Source organism: Phyllostomus discolor, chromosome 5, assembly GCF_004126475.2.
Source record: "Phyllostomus discolor isolate MPI-MPIP mPhyDis1 chromosome 5, mPhyDis1.pri.v3, whole genome shotgun sequence".
NCBI classification, from domain to species: domain Eukaryota; kingdom Metazoa; phylum Chordata; class Mammalia; order Chiroptera; family Phyllostomidae; genus Phyllostomus; species Phyllostomus discolor.
This window is the reverse complement of record NC_040907.2, coordinates 52872806-52897645: the sequence shown is the minus strand read 5'-3', so window position 1 is coordinate 52897645 and position 24840 is coordinate 52872806. Positions and strand designations below refer to the sequence as shown.

Here is a 24840-nt window from a genome sequence, read left to right as displayed (position 1 = left end):
CATTATGCACATGCTAGTTATAATAATTTAGTGTCCATACCAAATCTTTATAAGCATTGTAATTAAATATAAAATGCATATTAGAATTATAATGAGTAATCAGGGCAACATAACTAATAGGCATGAAATTCCCAAAGCTCATTAAAATGTTAAAAGACAAAACCTGTTCTACCTAGTGTCTGTACATATTTTCTATAGCTAAATGAATGCCAACAAAGTCTGTCTACTGTTTTACCATTTTTTGGTTTTATGAATTATGTATTTAAAAGGCTCTGAAAGCATTTGGTTTAGTTACCAACTACAGGTGTATTTTCAGTTTAGAAGTAACAAAGCCAAAACACACACACACACACACACACACACACACATACCACATACACACACAACCACATTGAAATTATTTATTTTGATGTTATTACTAGGTCATCTCAAAAGATTTACTTCAGTAAGAATGTATCGGCATTACAGATATGACAGAGCAGATACTTGAGTGAAAAATAGGTGCTGACAGGCATATGTCCCTAAGAAACAGTAGTTATTTGTTACCCAGTACTGTTATAGCAATAGTTGACTAAAACAGGTCATAAGCCCAAAAGTTATCTGTGATTGCTTTCTGAGTCACAATACATTAGAGGAAGCCATAGACAAACACTGCTTGAATTTTTCTAGAACTCTGCTGTCTACATATATAGTATTTTAATGCCAAGTCATAGAGTGTTACATTTGATATTGTATTATATATAAAAATAAAGTGCTGATGTGAACTTACTTTTAGATAACTTGTTCCAAATAATATTTAACTACTCAAAAGAATATGTTAAATTTAACTATATGTATAAATATAAATAGGTATAATATATTTATATATAATATATACTGGCAGTTAATATTTAAAACATCAGTTGGTGAGTAGATTAAAAACTGTGGTACATTTACGCAATGGAATAGTACATGACCCTAAAAAAAGAAGGAAATCTTACCTTTTGTAACATTGTGGACAGACCTAGAGATAATTATGCTAAGTGAAACAAGCCAGGCAGAGAACAAGATGACACTTATATGTGGCATCTAATGAACAAAATAGAAACAGAGGTATGAACACATGGAATAGACTGACAGCTGTCAGAAGTGGGGGCACTGGATGAAAGAATGTGAAGAACATATATGCAAATAGCCCATGGACACAGACAACAGTGTGGTGATGGCCAGAGGGAACAGAGGGTGGGGGATGGATGGAGGTGGGCAAAGAGGAGAAAAAGAGGGATATTTGTAATAGTGTTAACAATTAAAGAAAACAAAATTATTTATTATGTATTGATAATATATATTTTTATATATTCATCTAAATATAAAGGGATGAAAAACAAACTATTATGTAGCAAAATATCAAGAACATGAAAGGCACATATTTGCTGACATTGCATTAGTCATTTTATAGGCACACAATTCCTGTATGGATTGTATTTTGCAATGAGGGAAAAGATACAATCATTAAATGAAGTAAATTTATACTGTGTCAAGTGGAGATTATTATTATGAAGAACAATAATAAAGGTTAAGAAAGAGGGGGTTGTGTGTAAGAGGGTAGGATTATTATTTTACATAGAGGACCTGTGTAGTCCTCTTCAGGAAGGTGAAATTGGGGTAGAGCCTGAAAGGAAATCAGGACGCAAGCAAGACATAAGTATATCTGATGGGTGAATATTACAGACTGAGGAATTACCAAGTATAAAAGACCTCAAGTGGAAATATTCTTGTTATATGTTCCATGAATATCTAGTAGTCCAGTGTGACCAGAGCTGACTGGGCAAAAGAGAACATGAACAGAAGTGTGGTCAGAGAGCAGGGAAGTCAGATTACTTAGGGGACTTGGGATCACTTCATGAATTTGACTTGTATTCTGAGTGGCAGAGGAAGCCAGAGTGTGGCTGTGTGTAGTAGTATGGATGGAGGATTTGATTTAACAGAAACACTATGACTGCTATATTGAAAATGGCCTACAGAGTGAACAAAGGCAAAAACCAGGGGTTACCAGTTAGGAGACTGGCAAGCAAGAGATAATGTTGGCTTGCAAAAGCATAATAGTTATGGGGTGGTCAGGGGTAAGAAGATGTATTTTAAAGGCAAAACCTACAAAATTATAGAGTGTCTCAAGGCTTGGAAATATTTTGTAAGGACATTTATGAACTAGTAATAGCAACCATTCATCAAATGCAAAGATGAGCTTTGCAGGATGATTGCAGTAAATAAAGAGGAATCTCATGATTTTTGACTTAAGGGGCACCAAACAACACTGACATTATAAGGGGGGTATCAGCTAAAGTTTAGGTGTGTGTATATATATATATATATGAGGGGGACACAAAAAATGGAATTTATTTATAAAAATTGTGTATTTATTCTTACATATTTAAACTTCAATCACTTTCCAAGCACTCTCCATTTGATGCAATACATCTATCAAGCTTTTTTCCCTACTGCTCAAAACAATAGAACTCACCAATTTTGATGCCTTTTCGTGTTTCTGCCATTTTTTGTTTCACTTCTTCCAAATCAGCAAAACATTTCCCTTTGAGGAATTTTTTCATCCAGGAAATAAAAAAAACAATTGTTGCTCAGGATAAGATTGGGTGAATAGAGAGGGTAGATAGAGCATGGGGGTCATGCCATTTTTGATCAAAAGCTGCTGAACACTCAGCGTTCTGTGGGCAGGTGTGCTCAGAAATCACCCATCATGAAATAGGCAAATGTGTTGAAAGAGTCTTAAAAAAAAATCACTGAAGCCAAATTCAGTCTCTCACTACAATACCAGTTGGTACACTGATACAGATGGGTTCCTAGAACACTCACCTAGCAGGGGGGGCCTGTACTACTTCCTTCAGAAGATAATTCCAATTTTTTTGAGGGGGAGATACACACACACACACACACACACACACACACACTTTCTGAGCAGAAGAAGGAAAAGCCCAAATATTTTCTTTAATAATTCATTCATCTGCTGTTGTTGCTGACATGGAATTTCTTATTTGCCAGTCAGACTTTTCCTTTCTTGACACACCCTTTAGTTGTCAAATTACCTTGGTTATTAAGCAGAGTTTTCTCATACTGTATTTCACTTAATCTTTTTAGGAAAGTAGCATTTTTCCCTTGTAAGTCACACTTAGTCCCAAATAAATCCATACTGTTTATCAAAATTATAGTCTTTCTACCACGCTTCCTTCCACACCTTGTGATTTCTTTAAGATACACTATTTGGCCCTGGCTGGCGTAGCTCAGTGGATTGAGCGCGGGCTGTGAACCAAAGTGTTGCAGATTCGATTCCCAGTCAGGGTACATGCCTGGGTTGCAGGCCATAACCCCCAACAACCGCACATTGATGTTTCTCTCTCTCTCTCTTTCTCCCTCCCTTCCCTCGCTAAAAATAAATAAATAAAATCTTTTAAAAAAGATACACTATTTGTAGGTAAAATGCCTCTTCTAATTTGTCTTCTTACTCATTTGCTCTTAGTTACTACTTACTATGTTTGCTGTGATTGAGCTTTCGCCATAAATAGAAGTGTCCAAAACTGTGTTTTATAAATGCAAATAAAAATTACCTCTCAGTTCTACATCTGGTACCACTTTCTGTTATGTTATTTTTCTCCTTGTTCATAAGTTCATGGCAAGTTTCACAGTCATGATCTCAGTTGCTTTACTCTTTAAATTATATAGAAATATTATGACAAAGCAACTTCCATGGCGCAGATCTAAGGTCACAGCTGATTGCCATATCAAAATAAATGAAGAGGTAGACGTGATTTAGTTCAGTGTTCATTTCTTACTAGGAAGTCTGTGCCTATCATTTTGAAAAATGTCATTCATTTAACACATTCCTATATTCTTGCTAGACTTCTAACATTCTCCTTCATGTATTTCAGGATGGAGAACAGGGAGAAAAGAGTAGTTTACAACAGTACTTCTACAATATAAATCTTCTTTTTTTCTTTTTCTGTTTATTTTTCTATCTATTCAAAGGCGTTATTTTGTTCAAGACTGTTTGCAAAGTAACTCTTCAGAATATATTAGCAATGTGAATTATTCATTTTCTAAGAATTAAACAATTTTAGTAACTAAATTTTAATCATTTTTTAAATGTCCTATTTTAAGACTGTTGAAGACCACAGCTGCAAAAAGAAATGATAAGCCATTCAGTCAACTAAAAAATCTGATCCACTGAATGTTCTGAATAGGGCAGAAGTCATACCAGCTCAAGGCTCCCTGTGCCTTCAGATTTACCATTAGGTCCTTGGAGAAGCTGACTCTGAGGCAAGAGAGAAACATGATCTGGTGAGAAATTAGCCTAAGGAAAGATCCCACCAGTTATCCCCTTCTATTACTAGGTGCATCTTTACACCTAGTAATCTTTTACAGCTATCATTTTTATATGGATTGACTGCGAAAGTCCTAAATTTCTACATAAGACAAATTCATTTTGACATTTGAAAATATATCATGACATAATAGTAAACAGAATAGAAACTTAAATAAAAAGGGGAAGTGTTATCAAAGAACATGTATAAAGGACCCATGGACAAAGCCAAAGCAGGAAAGGATTGAGGCTGAGAGGAGGGGTTGGGTGGGGAGGGGGGAAGTGGTGGTGGGAAAATGGACATGACTGTACTTGAACAATAATAAAAAAATTTAAGTATTCTTTAAGAAATGAAACTTAAATAACATATCTGAGCTGATTAATACAACTAGAAAATTTTCTCCATGAGAAAAAAATCCCCCTAAATATTTCATGTTTTATAGATAATTTAGAGAAAGCATTTGAACTCTTTTAATCTTTATTTTTGGGTTTCATGAAAAAATAATTTATATCAGGAAATGTATAATAGCTTTAATATGAAAAGAATACATTCAAATGTTTTAGGATTCAGACAACTTTTGTTATAAGTCAAGGTAGCACATGCTGAGAGAATAGATGGCCTTAGAGAATTCCAACTTCACAATTCCTGAAAATATGTCCAGTGTATCCAAATCAATCATATACAGCTATAATTTCAGCATGACTGATAACAGAGAAGAGATCAAATCATAAGTCAAGTCTAAAGAAAGAAAGCTTGGGTTCACCAGCTAGGAAAACAGTGAACCATTTAATTCCTATTGATAAAACTGGTGGCCCAATAAATTTGAGACATTTTACAGTGGATGCATCACTGGTACGAGCATTGCTGACTATAAGAGGACAGCTACTTCAAGCTGTATGTAATTTCAGTAGTGCTGACCCTTGCCAAAAGCATAGGAATGAATTCTGCCTAAACACCAACAAAATCATCATTATATAGTCCTTTCTCACCTTCCTGTTCTTTTATCAGCTTCTTCATGCATCACAGATAACCTAACCATTTCATCATTCAATGCTAGCAGATACACATTAATAATCACCACACTATCAGATCCATTCACATCATAATACAAATGACTAATGAGAGCTTAAGTATATTTGAAAGGGTTAATTATTCTAAGAGCATTAAATCATGAATTTAGGGAAAGAATCACTTATGTTATAGTTTTAAAAATGCACTAATTTTTTATTTGCATATTTAGGGGACCAGTGCAAGGGCCTTCAACAATGCCCCTAAAATCAGACTTAATATGCAGTTACAAATCTTAGCTCTGAAGTGTTTTATAAAACATTTTGCTTTCTATATACCTGTGCAAGCATAAAGGAATCAGAGAGCACAGCTTAATACACTGTCATGTTGGATACCAATGTTTAATAAAACCATTGAAGTCAAGTTTATATGTGAAATTCCACTGATTATTGTCTTTCTCCTGAAAGAGAAAATGATCTTATCACATGCTTAACTGAATCAATACACTGATCTTTTTATATGTACTGACACATAATGAACCTCCACAATTGCATGTTTTTCATGAAAAAACACCTTTGTGTCCTATACAATTTTTATTTTGCATCACATTTATGAACCCGGCCCTCTTAGAATTTTCTTGGTTAACTACACTAAATAAAGCAAAATATAAATAGAATTTGGGGAGAGTAAAAGTGACATATATACTAGTCCAGGTTTTAATTAAATTAATCACATGCTTGATGTACCTAGACAATAAATTTTTAATGGTTTTTTTAATTTTTTAATTTTTTTAGAGAGAAAAAGAGAGAGGAAAAATGTTGATTTGTTGTTCCTCTTGTTTATGCACTCATTAGTTGATTCTTGTATGTACAGTGGCTGGGGATCTAACCCACAACCTTGGCAAATTGGGATGATGCTCTAACCAACCGAGCTACCCTGCCAAGAAGACAATGAATTAAGAAAAAATCGGTTTCCTTTTCTATCTATATTTTCTCATGATTCCATGATTTTAAAGGAAGAATAGCTGTGATACCCTATTCACTTGTAATAATTCCTATTTAATAATAGCTAATGTTTGCTTCTGAGTGAATAGTGCTGTTGGATAAGCACTTTCCATGAAGTGTTTTATATTGTCTATACAGCAATCCTGTGAAAGTAGACATTATTTATTTTACAGGTGAAAAAAACTAAGGCTTATAAGGGTGAAGTAAACTTAGTGAATGATAGAACCACTTTTGTTCTACTGCAAAGCAGAGCCTTGTTACTCCACTATTTTGTTACTGTGTAAATGTGTAAGGTTTGGGGAAGCTGGAGCTACATTACCAACTGGATTATTTTCAACTCCTGTGAAAGCAGACCAGGGGTGTAATTCAATGTGAATGTCTTTTATGTCATGAAGATTATAATTCTAATGTGTTTCAGTAGTGTGGTTTTAAAAATATCTCACTAAATTTTTATTTTAATTTTCTCTTAGCAATAACATGGAGTTATTTGTAAGGGCAAATTGTTCCATAATGCAAGGATATATTTCCTTCATGGGAAATGTTTATCGACCTTGTAATAATTTCTGTGGGATCTATGATAACCTTTGAAGGATTGTCAAATTTCCTAACTATCATTAATCTCATCTGCAACAGCAGTTTATTGAACATGTCCTATATTGTGTGTTTTCTGGGAGGTACTAGAAATCTTAATTTTTTTTCTAAAACTGTCCATTTGATCAAGGCTGCTTTGGTGTGGCTCACAAGTTCTAGGATCTAGACCAAGGTCAACATGCTTATTTACTACAGTGTTTCCTTATGTAGCTTCTATTTGATTAATTTCTTCATGACTTATTTTTCTTTATTGTTTCTCATTCTTCTTTATTGTAATTACTTAACATGGCACTTTAATCATTGTTCATCATTTTGAGAGGGCATGATGTTCAAATTATTTTGCAATTGAAACTCTGAAGTTTCATTTCAACAACCTCAGTTCACTAAGGCTATTAAAGTAATATTTGGACTCACTTTTTTAATGATAAAGCCTCCATTGAGGATAGCAAGAAAAGAAGAAGGTCTTTGTGGCTATTGTCATGTAACTAAGAAAACTTGAACCTCAATAAGGCTTGTTGGGTGCCAAGTGCTGAGGTTCTGTTGCTTGCACCTGCAAAGCCTGGAGTTTTGGATGAAGAACCTTCAATTATTTTCATCCTGAAATGACTGGCTAAACAATGAAAGGAAATTATCCCACTGAGTAAAGGAAAAAGGAAGAATGATTTTTCATGAGCAACTAATCACATAGGTGTTAAACATTCCTTCCTTACCCTTTCACTGCTGGCTTTTCCTAATATCTGTTCTTTGCTGTTCCCCACATCTGTCTAATAACATTCTTTTAAACATTATTTTTTCATTGTTCAATTTCTTCAGCTCACAGTCGTAGACAATTTGACATAAGAGCAATATGTGTACATTTCAGCAATGCACATAAAATAAGTTTGTTCCAAAGGATGCCATTTGTACTCCTGAATTGGAGGGGCCTTCTTCGCAACTTTGGTGTTATTGAAAGATATTACATCTGACCAGAATGAAAAACTATCTCCATGAAAGAGAAACAGTTCAAGAAACCCAGACCCATGTAGAGACACACATTTGCACCCTCAGTCCCTATAAACACAGCTTACATTGCTGGGCCAGGGCCAACACCCCAGAGTGATGGAGTGTGATGGTAAAAGAAACCAGCTCCAGGAGGAACCACTCAGGTTGTACTAGTTAATGGTCTTTTCTAGGAAGGGCCTGATTTGATTTCTGAAGACATGGGACATCTCAGTAGAAAATGAGTATTTTGCACAATTTAGACAAAAATGCTTATAATTCACTATTATAGCTCCACTTGTAGAATCAATTAGTTGCAAGTGTTGTGAGCTATATTTTTCTGGCAAGTAAGTGACCATATCCTTATGATGTAAATAATTGAGGCTTTTTCCACACATAAAGCTAATGAATATATTATAGGTCTTGAGCCTTTTGAAACAGTGATGACTTTTGACCTGAAAAGTCATGGATTACACAACATAGCACATGGAATAAACCTTAGACATCTACTAGTCCCATTGTCCAGTATGCCAAGAATATACCCCAAGAAATATAGGCCCACAATAACTCAAATATAAAACTTCTGCAATTTTGTGATCCCATAAGCTTGGAAAAAGTTCCTATGATAAGAAATTCATAAGGCATACATGGACATCATAGTTTCTGAGATGTGCTCTAGAGAAGAAATTTACCAGATATAATCTGACATTTCTGTGGTCACAGAACTTTTATTTATACAAAGAGGATTCAGAATGAAGTAGACTTGGAAGTTTCACTATAAATGCATATCACTGACAGTTAACTAAAGTGAGTTGACTCAAGCCCAATTCATATTGGGCATTAGATCATTGACTAATGATCTAATTAATTAAAATTTATCTCAATTCTTGCCTTTCCTTTGGGTTGGCCAATGACTTTCTCATCATCCTAAAGATTACTATAATAGTCTCCTGGCTGCTCTTCCTGCCTCCTCACCTGTCTCTCTGCAGATCATGTTTAATACAGTAGCTAAAGAATCTTTATAAAATGTTTATCAAACAATATCACTGCTCTACAACAAACCTCTAAAACTCCATCTCCTTAGAGTAAAACACAAAGACCACCTTGTTCCTCCTTTAATCTCTTATGCATATTTCCACCTCCAGCATGCTCCCTCCCAAGTCAGGCCTTGGCTTCTCTGATACATCTTATTTTAATAATTTCCTACAGATAACCATATGATTCTTTTTTCTCATGTCATTCAATTCTCTACTCAATTATTGCTTTATCATTGAGGAGCTCTTCTTTCAATCTGCTCAATTTTTATTTTAGTTCATATCAATCCCTGACTATTTATTTCAATTTATTTTTTATTTGCTGTTTTCTCATGCATGTACGCTCCCCCCAAAATAACAAAAAAATAAAAAAAATATTAGCCCTATGAGCCCAGGGATATTATTTTTTCATTAATGTCATTCCTAATAAATGTGTTTGTGGAAATGATTTAGGTATTAAAAACAAATAATTGGGTTAATCCCCTTTCTCTTAAACAGTCATTTTCAAAAGAAGCAGAATGATATGAATAAGGGCTTATTCATGCTCCCAAGAAAAATCAATAGAACCTTCAAGTTTGAGTTTAGAAATTTAGCCTCAAATTGAAATCCACGTGAGACTCTCCCCTCCATATTGATTACTTATAGCTTGTAATCCTTTAACTCTGTAACACAAAAATTACTCTCAGGACTTTTTACTATGCTCAATTTTATTTTTTCATTCATTTGTATGTGCTTCCACATGACACTTTGGGTATCTTTCCATTTATGGTGTTCATCACAGCAGCTCATGAGCTTTAGATAACAGAATCGTGTTCCTTTAACTTGTGTGTTTAAGTACCCAGTGCTCAGCCATATGCACACTGTACTGCGTGAAGGCCTTTTAATGACAAATTAGATTTTCATTTCAGTTCATTACACCTGGGTTTTCAGGCAATGTTCCAGATTTCATGGTTTTGTTTGTAATGAGTCATGGCCCCCTTGACAAACAAGAGACTAATTAAACTAACCAGTTTATCAATAGAAGCCTGTGATGGGTCTCTTATTGCATATGGTTATTTCATCTTCAATAACAGTTGGATATCATAAAAGAGTATGGTCTGTTAGCGTGACAGGGAGAAAGAGAGGTGAAAACTTATGAGAACAAGAGTGAACATACAATCTTATCTATACCTCTCACAGGCAAAACACTGTTATAATAATAGACAAATAGGTGGGGTCTTTTTAAAAAAACATATTTTATTTTAATTGTTCAAATACAGTTTTCTTTTACTCTCATCCCAGCTCACCCCTCCAACCCTCCCCACCTCCTTCCATTTCCACCCCCCAGTTTTTGTCCTTGTGTCCTTTATACTTGTAACTGCAAACCCTTCCCCTTTCCTCTAAATCCCCTCCCCTTTCCCTTCTGGTCACTATCAGTCTGTTCTCTATTTCAGTGTCTTTGGCTATATTTTGCTTGTTTATTTTGTTGATTAGGTTCTTGTTAAAGGTGAGATCATATGGTATTTGTCTTTCACTGCCTGGCTTATTTCACTTAGCATAATGCTTTCCATTTCCATCCATGCTGTTGCAAAGGGTAGGAGCTCCTTCTTTCTTTCTGCTGCATAGAATTCCATTGTGTAAATGTACCATAGCTTTTTGATCCATTCATTTACTGATGGGCACCTAGGTTGCTTCCAACACTTGGCTATTGTAAATTGTGCTGTTATGAACATTGGGGTGCATAGGTATTTTTTGACTGGTGTTTCAGGGCTCTTAGGGTATAATCCCAGCAGTGGAATTGCTGGGTCAAAAGGCAGATCCATTTTTAGTTTTCTGACAAAATTCCATACTGTTTTCCATAGGTGGGGTCTTATTTATACATGCCTTCTGTATATTTTATTGCCTTTTAAAGGGGAATATGAACCTTTGCTTAACACAGAATTCATTGTTAAATGACTCATAGTATGGTTGAGTGTGTGTGTATTTATGTGTGCATATGTATGTATGGCAAATATTTATATATATATTGATATACAAAATTATATGTAGGTATATTACTTCACAACATTTTCTATTCAAACTTTTTGTGTAAACTTTTTCATTTTTTTACTATTATTACCAAACACTTTAATTAAAATATTTCTTTGGAAATATTTCTCCAGAAATATAAGTTAAACCTTTACTATTAACAATAACAACACTACAGACATATAGAGGTGCTATAATTACAAAGTGAAGCGTCACCCTGAACAGAAAATAATGAATTTGTAAGGGTATTTTTAAGAGGAAAAGCAATATTCTGTTGTAAGAGTATTTATAGTTTTTATGTTCACCACAAACTGAAAAATCATTAAACTCTGTACTTTTTATTGCTTTCTAGGGAAACCTGAAATATATGCAAAGTGCACATTTACTCAGGTCATTTGTCTGAATGAATTAGCACTTGCTTCTTCAACGTTCCTATTGTATTGAACTTTTCTCATAGTGTTATTTAAAATATGTACTATGTCAAAAAGTTTGACAGAAAAGAAAATGTTTATGAAAAGAGTTTCCATACAAAATTTCTAGAGGATACTATAGAAGAAAATATAGATGACCTTGGGATTGGTGATGACTTTTTAGATATACCACCCAAAAGCATGATCCCTGGAATAAATCACTGATAAGCTGGACTTTATTAAAATTAGAAATCAGACCCTGTAGAACACACTATCAATAAAATGAAAAGACAAACCAAAAACTGATAGGAGACATTTTTAAAAGGCACATCTGATAAAGGACTGTTATCTAAAATATAGAAAGAACTCTTAAAACTCAACAATAAGAATATAAACAACTCAATTTAAAAAATGAGCCAAAGACCTTCACAGACACCTCACCAAAGAAGATATATAAACATATGGAAAATAAACATTTAAAGATGACTTCATATTATATGTCATTAGTGAAAGGCAAATTTAAAAAATGAGATACCACTACACACTTATTAGGATAACTAAAATCTGAAACATGGACAACTCCAATTGATGACAAAGATGTGGGGGAATAAGAACTTTCATACATTGTTGGTGGTAATCCATAATTGTACAACCACTTACAAAAACAGATACGTAGTTTCTTACAAAATGAAACGTACACTTACTGTATGCTCCAGCAATTGCCCTGCTTGGTATTTACCCAAAGGATGTTAAAACTATGTCTACACCAAAACCTTCACACAAATGTTTATAGAAATTTTATTTATAATTACAAATACTTGGAAGCAATCAAGAAGTTATTCAGTAGGAGAATGGATAAACTGTGGCACATCTAGACAATGCAATATTACCCAGTGCTAAGAAGAAATGAGCTATCAAGCCATGAAAAGGCATGGAGGAGATTTAAATGCATGTTACTAAGTGAAGAAGCCAATCTAAAAGGGTTACATATTATATGATTTAAACTGGATAACATTCTGGAATAGGCAAAACTATGAAGACAGTAAAAAGATCTATGGAGGAGTTGTAGAGATAAATAAGCAGTAAACAAAGAAATTTTAAGGCTGTGAAAATACTTTGTATGGTATTTTAATGACGGATATATGTCATTATGCTTTTTTCCAAACTTTTAGAAGGTACCGCACCAAGAGTGACCCCCAATGTAAACTGTGGGTTTTGGTTATAATGATGCATCAATGTAGGTTCCTCAATTATAGTAAATGTACTCCTCTGGTAGGGTATGTGGATAATGGAGAGGATATACATGTGTTCATGCAAAGAATAGATGGGAAATTTCTGTACCTTCTGCTCAATTTTCTGTGAACTTAAAACTGCTCCTAAAAATTCTATTAAAAATGACACATGTTTTAAACTCTAAATAATTCCATTTAAACTCCTATATAGTCTTCTCTATGTCAGCATTCTTAGTTTCCACATAAGCCAAATGAAGTCACCTGAATTCCTCTCTTTGTTTCACATCTGTCAAGAAATCCTGTTGGCTCCAACTTTACAACAGAGTCCAAAGCCAATCACTTTCCATTACCTCCAGTGCTACCACCCTAGTCAAAGCTGCCAACATAACTTTGCTTTGTTTACTGTACTAATCCTCAGCGTTCAACCTGGCCTCAGTGTGATCTTTTCTTAACACATGAGCCAGAGTGATACCTTTAAAACAAACATCACATTATCCCTCTTCTGTAGTGGTTCACCATTTTGCTAAGAGTAAAAGCTAAGTCATTAAATTGCCCTTCATGCTCCTGTCTGATCTTCCATCCTTTGGCCACATGTATTAGTAAGGGTTTTCAAGAGAAACAAAACCAATAATATATAAATATACAGTTAACCCTTGAACTATGTCAGGTTTAGGGGCACTGACCCAGCCATGCAGTTGAAAATCCACATATAACTTTTGACTTCCCAAAAACTTAACTACTAATAGCATACTGTTGACCAGAATTTTCTTACTGATAACATTGTCTTTAACATATGTTTCACAAGTTATATGTATTATATACTGTATTCTTATGATCAAGAAAGCTAGAGAAAAGAAAATGTTATTGAAAAATCATAACAGAGATTCTAAGATAACTATGGAGTAGTTATGGATACACTCACATCCTCCAGACACCAAACTGGATTTACAGCTAAATTATAGAGCAATCAACCTGAATAACCAACTGAAGGCTAGCTAAATGAAAGTATTATCACCAAGGATTTACAGAAGAAGCTACATAGAGACTAGAAAGAAGGGTAGATACATGGAAATAGTTGGCCCCACACACATGTGTGGTGGTTAAGAAGCCAAAGAGATAGTTCATCTGCAAAAATTCACAGATTGTGGGGTCTCAAGATTATGTCAGGATGCCCAGCCTAGAGTACCAGGGATGTAAGAGGAGTCTGAAAAGCAGCTGGAGATGAAAATCAGTGGGGACTGAGTTCACCTGGGAAAGAAGAGAGTCTTCTAGAGACCCAGAAACCATCTTCCCAGGGTTGAGCACTCCTATTGTTTCAGAAGAAGCCTGGTGAGTGCACATCCTCCAACTACCAGTGAGAGCACCCTGCTGAGCTCGAGTCCTGCAGAAAGGTCTGCTGGCTGCAACTTTGGGTGCTCTTTTTCTGGAAAAGCTCTTGGTGGAGACTCAGACAATGATTGAACTGTTTAGCTTTAGAACAGGGGTCATTCTTCCCAACCTTGTATACATTACCCGCCCCATACCTGTTAAATCACTTTACCTGTCCTTCTACTCTCTGTGGCCCTATCCTGCTGAACTCAGTCCTGCAGGTGAATCAGAGTGCTGCACAGACCTGGGACCTTGGAGTGTGTCTCCATGGAAGGCTCTTGTCTGGTATTCAAACGGGTTCTTGGTTGTACAGTTGAGCTTTGGAGAGAGGAGACATTTTTTGTATTCACTGTAGGCTTGATGGGCACCAGTTTCTTGATAGAAGACTCTTTTGATCTGATTTCCCAAGTCCTAGTGACCCTGTCCTGCTAAGCTTGCTCCTTATAGAGGGGCTGGCTGGCTTCACCCAACCTGAACATGCAGTGCACTACTGGAAGAGCTAAGATTGGAGACTATGGCAGAGACCGAGCAGCATGGCTATGGAGTAGGAGCCACATTCCCCCACATTGAGTTCCTGACCATGCTGCCCACAAGCAAGAAACCCAATAGCCTTGTCCTCCCAACCCCGGTCACTCTGCCCTATTAAGCAGCACCTTGTGGAAGGGTCTGTGGGTTGTGGACAGCCCGGGTCCACTCTACAGTCTTTCTACAAAAGGTTCTTGAGGAAGATCAGGCACCCTCAAGGGGTGCTTCTGTGGCCAATAAAAGAAGAGGGAGCTCAAGATACCTTGGAATTTTTACTGATTTGTCCCAGGCTTAGAGGTGGAAGAAACTAAACCTTGTACACAACTGGTTCCTTTCCATGCATACCCAGTACCAGTAGTAGAGACAGCCAGAAACTAAATTGTATGGTAGCCCAGACAGGTAGCCCAAGTCTAGACACAGGTAGTGTCTGACATCAACCTGCACTGGAAGCCCACCCCAAGTGGACCCAGAACCAAAACAACTAGTAGAGGGATTTAGAACACAACAGAGCTGACCTCAACTAACCACATACATGGAACACCCAAAGAGAGATCTTGGCAGGCACTAGAATCTGCTGGAAACAGCTCTATCTCATAGAATGGTCCCCACACTACAACTCATACAGTGTGATGAAGGTCTATCCTTATAGCCAGCCAGCTTGAAGGTTAATCCCACCCAGAAATGGACCGGCATCATTCAAGACTCTACAACAGGAGAGTACACATAACTCACACAAAAGACATTCCTGGAGTGTATAGTTCAGGTGATCTGGGAGACTTCACCACTGACCCCCTTAGGACACCTACATAGTAAAGCCATCATAACAAGGAGTCATAGCAGATTTACCAAATACACAGTGACAAACACAAGAATGTGGACAAATAGGGAGATGAAAAAACATGCCCCAAATGAAAAAAAATAAGAGAAATCCCCAGAAATATAAATAAATGAAATGGAAATAACAAAGATACCAGATGCAGAGTTCAAAACAATGGTTATAAAGATATTCAAGGACCTTAGGGGAAGAGTAGATGATCCAAGTGAGAACTTAAAGAGATAGTAAAAATGAAAAAGGATATAGACACCATAAGAACCAGTCATAAAGGAAGAACACAATACCTGAAATGAAGAATATGCTATAAGGAATAAACACCAAGTTATAAGAAGCAGAGGAGTGAATCAGCAATTTAGGGACAAAATAATAGAAAACATCCAAGCAGAACAGCAAAAAGAAAAAATTAAAATGAGGAAAATCTAAGGGATCTCTGGAACAACATCAAGCATAACAATATCTACATCCTGGGGGTACTGGAACAAGGAGAGAGCAAGGGGTCAAGAATCTCTTCGAAAAAATAATGGCTGAAAACTTCCTTAACCTGACAAAGGAAGAAGACACAGAAGTTCAGGAAGTACAGAGAGTCCCAAACAAGATGAATACCATGAGGCCCACTCCAAGATACATAATAATTAAAATGCCAAAGGTGAAAGAAAAATAGAGAATCTTAAAAGCAGCAAGAGACAGTTATCTTTAAGGGAGTTCCTACAAGGCTATCAGGTGATTTCTCAACAGAAACACTTCAGGCCAGAGGGTATTGGCATGAAACATCCCAAGTGATAAAAATCAAGGATCTATGACCAAGACTACTCTACCAGCAAGGATATCATTTAAAATTGAAGGCAAAATAAAGAACTTTCCAGGAAAATGAAAACAAAAACAAAAAGTAAACGAGTTCATTACCACCAAACCAGTGTTGCAAGAAATGTTAAAGGGCCTTTTGTAAGAAGAAGAAAAGAAAGAAAAGAAAAGGAAGGAAAAGAAGGAAAGGAGGGAAGGAAGGAAGGAAGGAAGGAGGGAAGGAAGGAAGGAAGGAGGGAGGGAAGGAAGGAAGGAAGGAGGGAAGGAAGGAAGGAAGGATAGGCATAGTTAAAAAAATAAAATGGCAATGAATGCACACCTATAAAAAATCACTTTAAATGTAAATACCATAAATTCTCCAATCAAAAGACATAGGGTAGCTGAACATATGACTCATATATAAGAAAATATGACTCATATATATACTTCTCATTGCAGCATTATTTTCAAAAGCCAAGATCTCAGATTTGCCCAAGTGCCCATCAGTAGATGAGTGTATAAAAAAATCTGTGATACATTTACACAATGGAATACTACTTGACTGTGAAACAGAAGGAAATCTTACCCTTGGTGACAGTATGAATGGACCTGTAATGTATTATGCTAAGTGAAATGAGCCATTCAGAGAAAGACAAGCACAATATGTTTTTACCCATATATGGAATCTAATGGACAAAATGGAATCTAATAGACAAAAACTAACAAACAAAATAGAAACAGACTTGTAGATACAGAGAACAGACTGACAGCTGTCAGAGGGGAGGCAAGTTGGGGAGGCTGGGTGAGAAAGGTGAAGGGAGTAAGCAAAAATAAAAAACCAGTATTGTGATTGCCAGAGGGAAAGTGGGGTGAGTGGGAGGAGGTCGAAGAGGGCAAAAATGGGATAAATGGTGGCAGAAAGAAACTTGACTTTGGGTGGTGAGCATACAATGCAGTATACGAATAATGGATTATAGAATTGTACACCTGAAATCTCTACATTTTTATTAAATAATGTCACCCCAATATACTCAATTAATAAAGAGAAAAAATGTATGGATGTAAAAAATCTTAAGAAAACAAATATATTTATACTACCATACTCTTTATTGATATAAGTTTACATCATTTGTTTATAAGATGAATCTGCTGTCAGCACTGATATCAAAACTGTTTTATATGATAGAAAACACTATAGATGGTGTACATATTACTTACTTTCATCAAAAATGAACAAATAATGTGAAAAAGAAATTCATATTTATTTACAGGTATAGTGATTCATGCATTCACAATAAAGAAGCAGGAGTATGATTGCCTGATGGTAGTTTAGTGTAAGATATGTTTATTTTAAAGTACTAAGGAAACCTCCAAAAATGTTCCAATATATTTATTGAACAAAATCTATGTGTAAGTGGACCCATACAGTTCATACGTGTGTTGTCCAAAGGTCAAATATACACACACACATATGTATGTATATCTAGATATAGGTAAAGAGATTATGTTATGAGGAATTGACTCATGTGATTATACAGGCTGAGAAGTCCCACAATCTGATGTGTATAAACTGGAGACCCAGGAAAGTCAGTGATGTGGTTCAGTCCCAGTCTGAAAGTCTGAGAACCAGGGGAGTCAATGGGGTACTAGCCACCCGGAGGAGGTCTTAGCTAAGTAGTCAGGTGGATAAAGGGTGATTTCTCCCTTCCTCTGCCTTTTGCTCTCTTCAGTTGACTAAAGAATCACATGATGTGAATCCACATTGGAGAGGGCAATATGCATTACTGAGTGCACTGATTCAAATGCTAATATTTTATGGGCACACCAAGAAATCTTGTTTAGCAAATAAGTGGACACTCTGCGACCCAGTCCACTTGACACAGAATTACCCACCCTATGTCATCTCCTGCTACTCTCTCTGTTTCTCTTTGCTTCAGCCACATTGATCCCCTTGGTATTTCTCAAAAACATCAGGCTTGCTTCAGTCTCAGGGCCTTACTGCAAACTGTTTCCTTCTTCCTGGAAAACTTTAGACACCCACATTGTGAAGTCACTCATTTATATCTGTTTTTCTTAAATCTTACCTTCTCAGTGAGTCCTAATAAAATTACCCTACATAAGGTTGTAATGCATTCTTTGCCCTATTTTCTCTTACCTTGCTGTATTTTTACCATGAGTAAATTACTTATTTAGCCTTGGCTGGTGTAGCTCAGTGGATTGAGTGCAGGCTGTGAACCAAAGAGTCACCAGTTTGATTCCCAGTCAGGGCACATGCCTGGGTTTCAGGTCAAGTCCTCAGTGAGGGCCACATGAGAGGCAGCCATACATTGATGTTCTCTCCCTCTCCTTCTCTCTCCCTTCCCCTCTCTCTAAAAATAAATAAATAAAATCTTTAAAAAAATAAATTACTTATTTAGACTATGCACTGTTTATACTGCCTTCCCATCTGCCACCCCATCTAGACTATAAACTTTATCACATCAGAAAGTTTAACTGCTTTGGACCATGAGAAAAACCTGACAGTTATTGATGGCTCAATAATTATTTGATAAATAAAGGAATGGCTATACTATAAAAAACTTTTCAAGCATCAGTTTGTGCCATGCTTTGAGCTCTGATCTCTGAATATAGAAATTGAATCAGCTATGTACCTGCCTTCAGGAAGTTAACAAGGAAGCCTGAGCTACTCATAAATAATTACAAGATATAAGTAGTTTGTTATGAGAGATTTGTAAAAACTACTCAGAAAAGGGATAACTGTTTCCAGCCAGAGCAACAGGGAAGAGGTTGGAGATGGTGACACCTAAGTTAGCACTTGAGCTGTGGAAATGAGGAAGAATAATATTCCAAGTAGAAGAAACCACATTTAAAAAAAATCTCTAAAGAGCTAACATATGGGGAGTAAACAGAAAAAAAAAACACAAAATACTGAAAGAGCTCAGGCTTTGGGTCAACCTGCCTGACTTCAAACCCAAATTCCACAACCAAGTAGCTGTGTGACCTTAGGGAGATTACTTAACTTCTCTGAGTTTCAGTTTTTAACATTTGTAAAATTGGGATAATGCCATGTAGATTACACTATTACTGTGAGGAAATCATGCACAAGAATCACCTAGCCCAGTGGCTGGCTCCCAGTGATCACTCAGTAAATGAGAGCTATTATTGGAGTGTAATTTCACTAGAGAACAGATGAAGTGTTTCTCTCATCAATGCCATTTTCCAATAGGAAGCAAGGCCAAAATGTATTGCATTTACTCTACACTTCCTGGGAACATTCATCTATTGTCCAGCTTGAAAAATGAGGCTGAAAGTGACTGACTAGTCTTTTATTAGAAGGATGAAACACTGAAAATGTGATACATTGGCCCACCAGGCATAAGATTACTTTGAATATAAAAAGAATGGAAATATACATGTGTTATATTTCTGCTGAAGATTATTTTAATTTACCCACAGTTTATTTGTTTTTTTTTCTTTTTCAGTTGCTCCTACGATTCAGGAAATTAAATCCGGCACCGTGACCACCGGACGCAGTGGGCTGATAAGATGTGAAGGTGCAGGTGTGCCGCCTCCAGCCTTTGAATGGTACAAAGGAGAAAAGAAGTAAGGACTTTGTGATGGTTATTGTGTTCCAAGCACTTGGAGCGAGTGTTTGTGTTTCAGATACTTACCTTAAGCAATTTCTTTAACTGGCTTGAATGGTTCTCAACAGCCTCCTCGCAGGCAAGCAAGCTGAAGGGGCCCACATGGGAAGTAAGAGTTTCTAATAGCATCCAGAAGAAATGTCCACTTTGGTTTATATGATCTCAGAAATGCCTGCAAATCCCTCATCACTCATTGTTTTATTTCTTCTTCTCCCTCCTGAACCGGTACACCATTGCTCTTGCTGGCAACCATGGTTAATTGCGAAGTAAACCAGCTCTTGAAGGCCTTGGGCATAGATTCCATGAGAGCACTCCAAAAACAATTGGAGCTGCTGTCTCTGCCTGGCTTCCTCTATAAGCTTCAGCCCTTTTACCTGCCTCACTCTCCCTCAAGACTTTCTAACATGTTGTTTTATAGCTCACTGTGTTTTAGATATTTTGTCACTAAAGGGGCTGTAGAGGAACTAAAATACATGGTTAAAGGACTATCCACCATAATTTTAAGGCTACTCTAACTTCAGCTTTCTGTGATTGCCCCCTTGAGAAGCCTCAGAAGGCTTTGGCAAGGGTTGTTAAACAAGAGAAGTCAGGACTCGACTACTTTCCCTTTATTTTCAACCAGTAAGCTCATTCAAACCTCTTTAGCTGGTCTTATCAGCCATCAAGTAAGAGTGGCATCCCTGTGGACAACTGGAAGACAGAATGCAGAAAGGTATTATCTATACTATATATATTTTCTTTAAAACTAGGGAGGGATGTATTCAAGAAAATGTTAGGTTGAACTATGACTCTGGTTTTACCTTAATTTTTTGCAGCTATTTTGTATGAAACCTTTTCTACAATTTAGGATATGCAGATTTTTCATTCTTTTTACTAATTCATTAATGCTGTTACTAATTCTAAATCTAACTATTTGTGGCTTCATGGAAACCCTGATATTTTTATGTATTTAGAATAAGATAAATGGTACAACTCTCTCCGGTCATCTTGTCACACCATAGAAGATTACGTATCTGCTAATACAAACTTTCTCAAATTCTGCTTATCCAGGTTGAGATATTTTTAGTTTGTGATTATCTTTATGGACAGCATCTAGAAAAGTGGTTTGCAATCCTTTGAAAGTTATGAAATCCTTTATTCAAATGCAATGTTACATGGAATCCTCAAAAGTAGTATCTATGCAAGTAACACTTTCATAGTGTTACTTTCAGTACCGAACACTTTCAGTAGTGAAAATGTTACGGTAGATATGGGGTGGGTGACTGGAACCTCAGTTCCGCCTGTTTAGAAGTCTCCCTTCTATAGGACATCCTTGCAGCTCCACACCCCTTCCTTGACCATCCCTGGTTCTCCACAAGAAAATGTGTTAAAAAGTTTAAATAGTGAGAAACTATTTTATGATCTTTCCAAGTAACTTTTAAGTTTGTATCATTCCTTTCTTAAAAGCTAACACATGGTTATTCCCAGTCATGCAAGTGAGAGCTCATTTGTTAAAGTCCATTTTGCTTCCAAAATTTTATGAGGTAATGTCCTGAACTTTTTTTGTTTGGTCGGTTTTTGGGTTTTTCTTCTTTGCCCATGTGCTCTCTCTCTCTCTCTCTCTTTCTCTTCCTTTCCTAAATACAGCAATCATTTTAAAAAAAGTCTACAACAATTCTTACTTCACTTTTTGGCCCATAGAAAATATAGCAAAATGCCAATTGATGCTCAAGTCATAACTTCAGTGATTTTCTTCCTACTGAGATGGACTATAGTTTTTATTAGATTTTCAAAGAAGTTCAAAATCACTTCTATAAAAGGTAGATTGATTTTCCCCAATGTCCCTCGGCAATACACTTACATGCCTAGAGAGAATCTAGGAGCTGTGAAAATCAAATGCACTTATAAAAGGCAAATATATTTTCATTTCAGAGAAAAGTATACATTTATCATTTGTTAGGGTTATGGTTGAGTATATCTTAAAGTTCTCAAGCACCACTAGAATGTATAAATTCTTCTCAATATTATAGTAAAGCATATTTGAACATTTGTAGGAATTAGTAGAAAGAAGGATTCGGGTTGCTGAGTAGTTGTTGGTAGACTCACTAAGTGGGTCTAGCATGCTGGTTGCAGAGCCCAGGCCTTTCAACTATTTACCTCATCGAAATGAAAAACTAACAAGCACCTGCTATGTGACAAGCAGTGTTCTAAATTGTTAATAAATATTAGCCAGTTTATTTTTATAATGAACTGGTAAAAGAGACACTATTATTTTCTTCATCTTGCTTACGAAAAGCAAAAATAGTATTTTTAAAAAATTTGTACAAGTTGATACAGTTAGTGGCAGAGCTGGGCTTTGAACCCGAGAAGTCTTGCAAATCTTCAAGTGGAGTCCAAGTAACAAGTTAACCCAAAATTTAGCAACTTAAAATAGTAAGCATTCCTTATCTGAAACAGTTTCTTGAGTCAGGGAATCAGGGGCAGCTTAGCTATATGTCGGTGGTGCAGGATCTCTCATCAGGTTGCAGTCAAGATGTCTCCTGGGCCTGGTCTTCTGAAGGCTCGAGGAGGGCTGGAGGATCTGCTTCCACAATAGCTCACTCATGTGCCGGCATGTCAGTGCTAGTTATGGACCAAAGGCTCTGTTAATCACTGTGTGGACTTCTTCCACAATCACTAGAGGACTGATTGACTCAACATGGTGTGGCAGTTGACCCAGAACTAGTGATCCAAGAGAAAGCAAGTTGGAAGCTGCCATATCTTTTATGACCAAGTCTCAGATGTCATGCTCTGTCATTTCTGCAATATTTGATTGATGACACAGGGTGATCCTAATCAGTGTGTGTGTGTGTGTGTGTGTGTGTGAGAGAGAGAGAGAGAGAGACAGAGAGAGAGAGAGAGAGAGAGAGAGAGTGAATGTGTGTTTAGGAGCAACACAGGGGCATGAGTATCAGGAGGTTAGAATCATCAGATGCCATCTTCAAAGGTTCCCTCATGTATAATTATTTTTATTAGAAATATTAGCCACTTGACCTTAATTTATTGCATTGTTTAAATAAGCATCATGAGAATGACTTGTTTTAATAGTCAGAATATTATCTCTTGCTATAAAATGGTCATTTTTTTTTAACTCTATGGTCTCTTTCAGCATACCTGGCAGGGACAGTTCGATTAGACTTAATTTTACTTCATATACATTTAAGTATTGGGGAAATTAGAGTTGTATGTTCAATTACATAGAGAGAAGCACAAGTTTATTTTTTTTTACCTAAAATAGAGAAGACTGATAAGAGAAAAATATGCATTCCTGCTGTGAAAAGACACTTTTGGAACAGGCAAAGTACTATTAAGCAAATCATATTTTTGATGACATGAAATTAAGTTAATCCCTGGTTTAAGAATTGTACATTCACTTATTATTAAGACTATAAACATAAATTAAATTTTAATGGACTAATGTTTAAATAGGTATTGCAAAAACATGGGATCTGTATCACTCTGTGAAGATGTCATTATCCTCTATCTTAGATTAGAATTTTGCAATTTGCTTCCTTGTTTGAATTCCCTTCTTCTTTTAAAAATATCTTCAATCCCAGCCTGAGGCCTAGAAAGATATGCCTACTGATTTCTAATGACATTTGACTGTCCCAGGCTTTTAAACAGTGTTTTATTTGCTTTGCTTATTTTCAGGCAAATGACCAATAGTAACAATTCTTTTTTAAATTCTTTAATAATAATGATATTTCTTTCTTAACCTTCCATCATAATTTAAGATAGGGATACAAAAGTTACAAATTAGGTAAATACAAATTACCTCCATGAATGAAAAGCAAGTAGTATATAGTAAAACATGAAAAATTACCACGTATCAGTTAAAAATATGAGTAGATGCATGTTTTCTTGATGTACTTAAAAGATTGAATATTTTGTATTTGATGATGAGTACCTATAATATTTTGACATTTTAAGCACTAAATTTTAAATTAAATCTATGCATTTTTAAGTCATCTTTACAAACAATATCATGTCTGTATATATCTCCTTTTAGAATCCTGTTAATTGTTTAGCTTATGCTGTGGCTTTGGAGGGAATGTGATAAGCATAACCATTTTGCTTTGGATTAGTTATCTATGTGCCTAAAACACGCATGCCCAGATATTTACAAAATGTATTCAGGTACCATTGAATGGATAGGAAAATGTCAAAATCGACCATGTGGATTGCAGAGTACACGGAGGTAGGATGACGTTTCTCAGTCAGTTTAGGTTTGCGCTTCTGGGAATGACAATTTTTCATTCTTGCTTTTACAGAAGTGAGATGAACTTGAGAAATCATAATGAAGTGAAGTGACCTTTCCTCTCCTTTTTCTTATTCTAAATATATCGTACCCCAGCACCTAGACAGGCCATAAATTTCATCTGAGTATTCACTGTAATAAAGGAATATGAGAGAGAGAGCTTTTTCCTTTCTTTTATTTTTCAAGGAAACCAGAAGATAAGTTAAAATACTTCTCTATATCTACAGTGTTCCTCTTTCCTTCCTGTATTTTATGTAATTTATTTATGTCAAAGGTAGGCATACATTACATGTGTATAACACATTGTGATATTCAAAGCATTTTCATATATGGGAGTTTTACAAAATTTGCACATTTTTACATTTCATAGTCAGCTCTTCAAATTTGGAGTACATGAGAGATAGAAAAAAGAAAGCTATAAACATATAATAATAATGATTCAAATGGTGTAGATTTGCATATTATTCAACCTACAAGTTTCGGAAAGACATAAAATGGTATACTTTGTTCTTTCAATTGCTTTTCATTCCCATATACTTCTGACAGTGTCCCTCTCCATTCTAAATGATAGTCACATGTTAAAGATGAGTATTTAACATAACATGGTTTAAAACTACTCCTCTATGTGGTGCTCAGCCATGGGTAGTGATATAAAAACAATACTCTACAACACTTATGGAACATATATCCTTATGAGCAAAATGTAAGCCTTAGCAAAACTACCAATATATGCATACTTACTTACAAATTATATAAATTAATACCAGAACTAGTATATTGCATACAATAAATGAGG

At 35.9% G+C, this 24840-nt stretch overlaps 1 protein-coding gene and 1 long non-coding RNA gene across 2 annotated transcripts in view; both read left to right on the top strand.

Annotated features, from left to right (window-relative positions):
- NEGR1 (neuronal growth regulator 1) overlaps positions 1-24840 on the top strand; it is an 838303-nt gene that overhangs the window by 604344 nt on the left and 209119 nt on the right. The window contains exon 5 of the mRNA XM_028513898.2: positions 19607-19727. Coding sequence (XP_028369699.1) covers positions 19607-19727 — 121 coding nt within the window. The remainder of the gene's footprint in view (positions 1-19606; positions 19728-24840) is intronic.
- Positions 1562-17171, top strand: LOC118500655. The gene is made up of 3 exons (XR_004903230.1): positions 1562-1572; positions 4627-4633; positions 17008-17171. It is a non-coding gene; the product is annotated as an uncharacterized LOC118500655 (long non-coding RNA).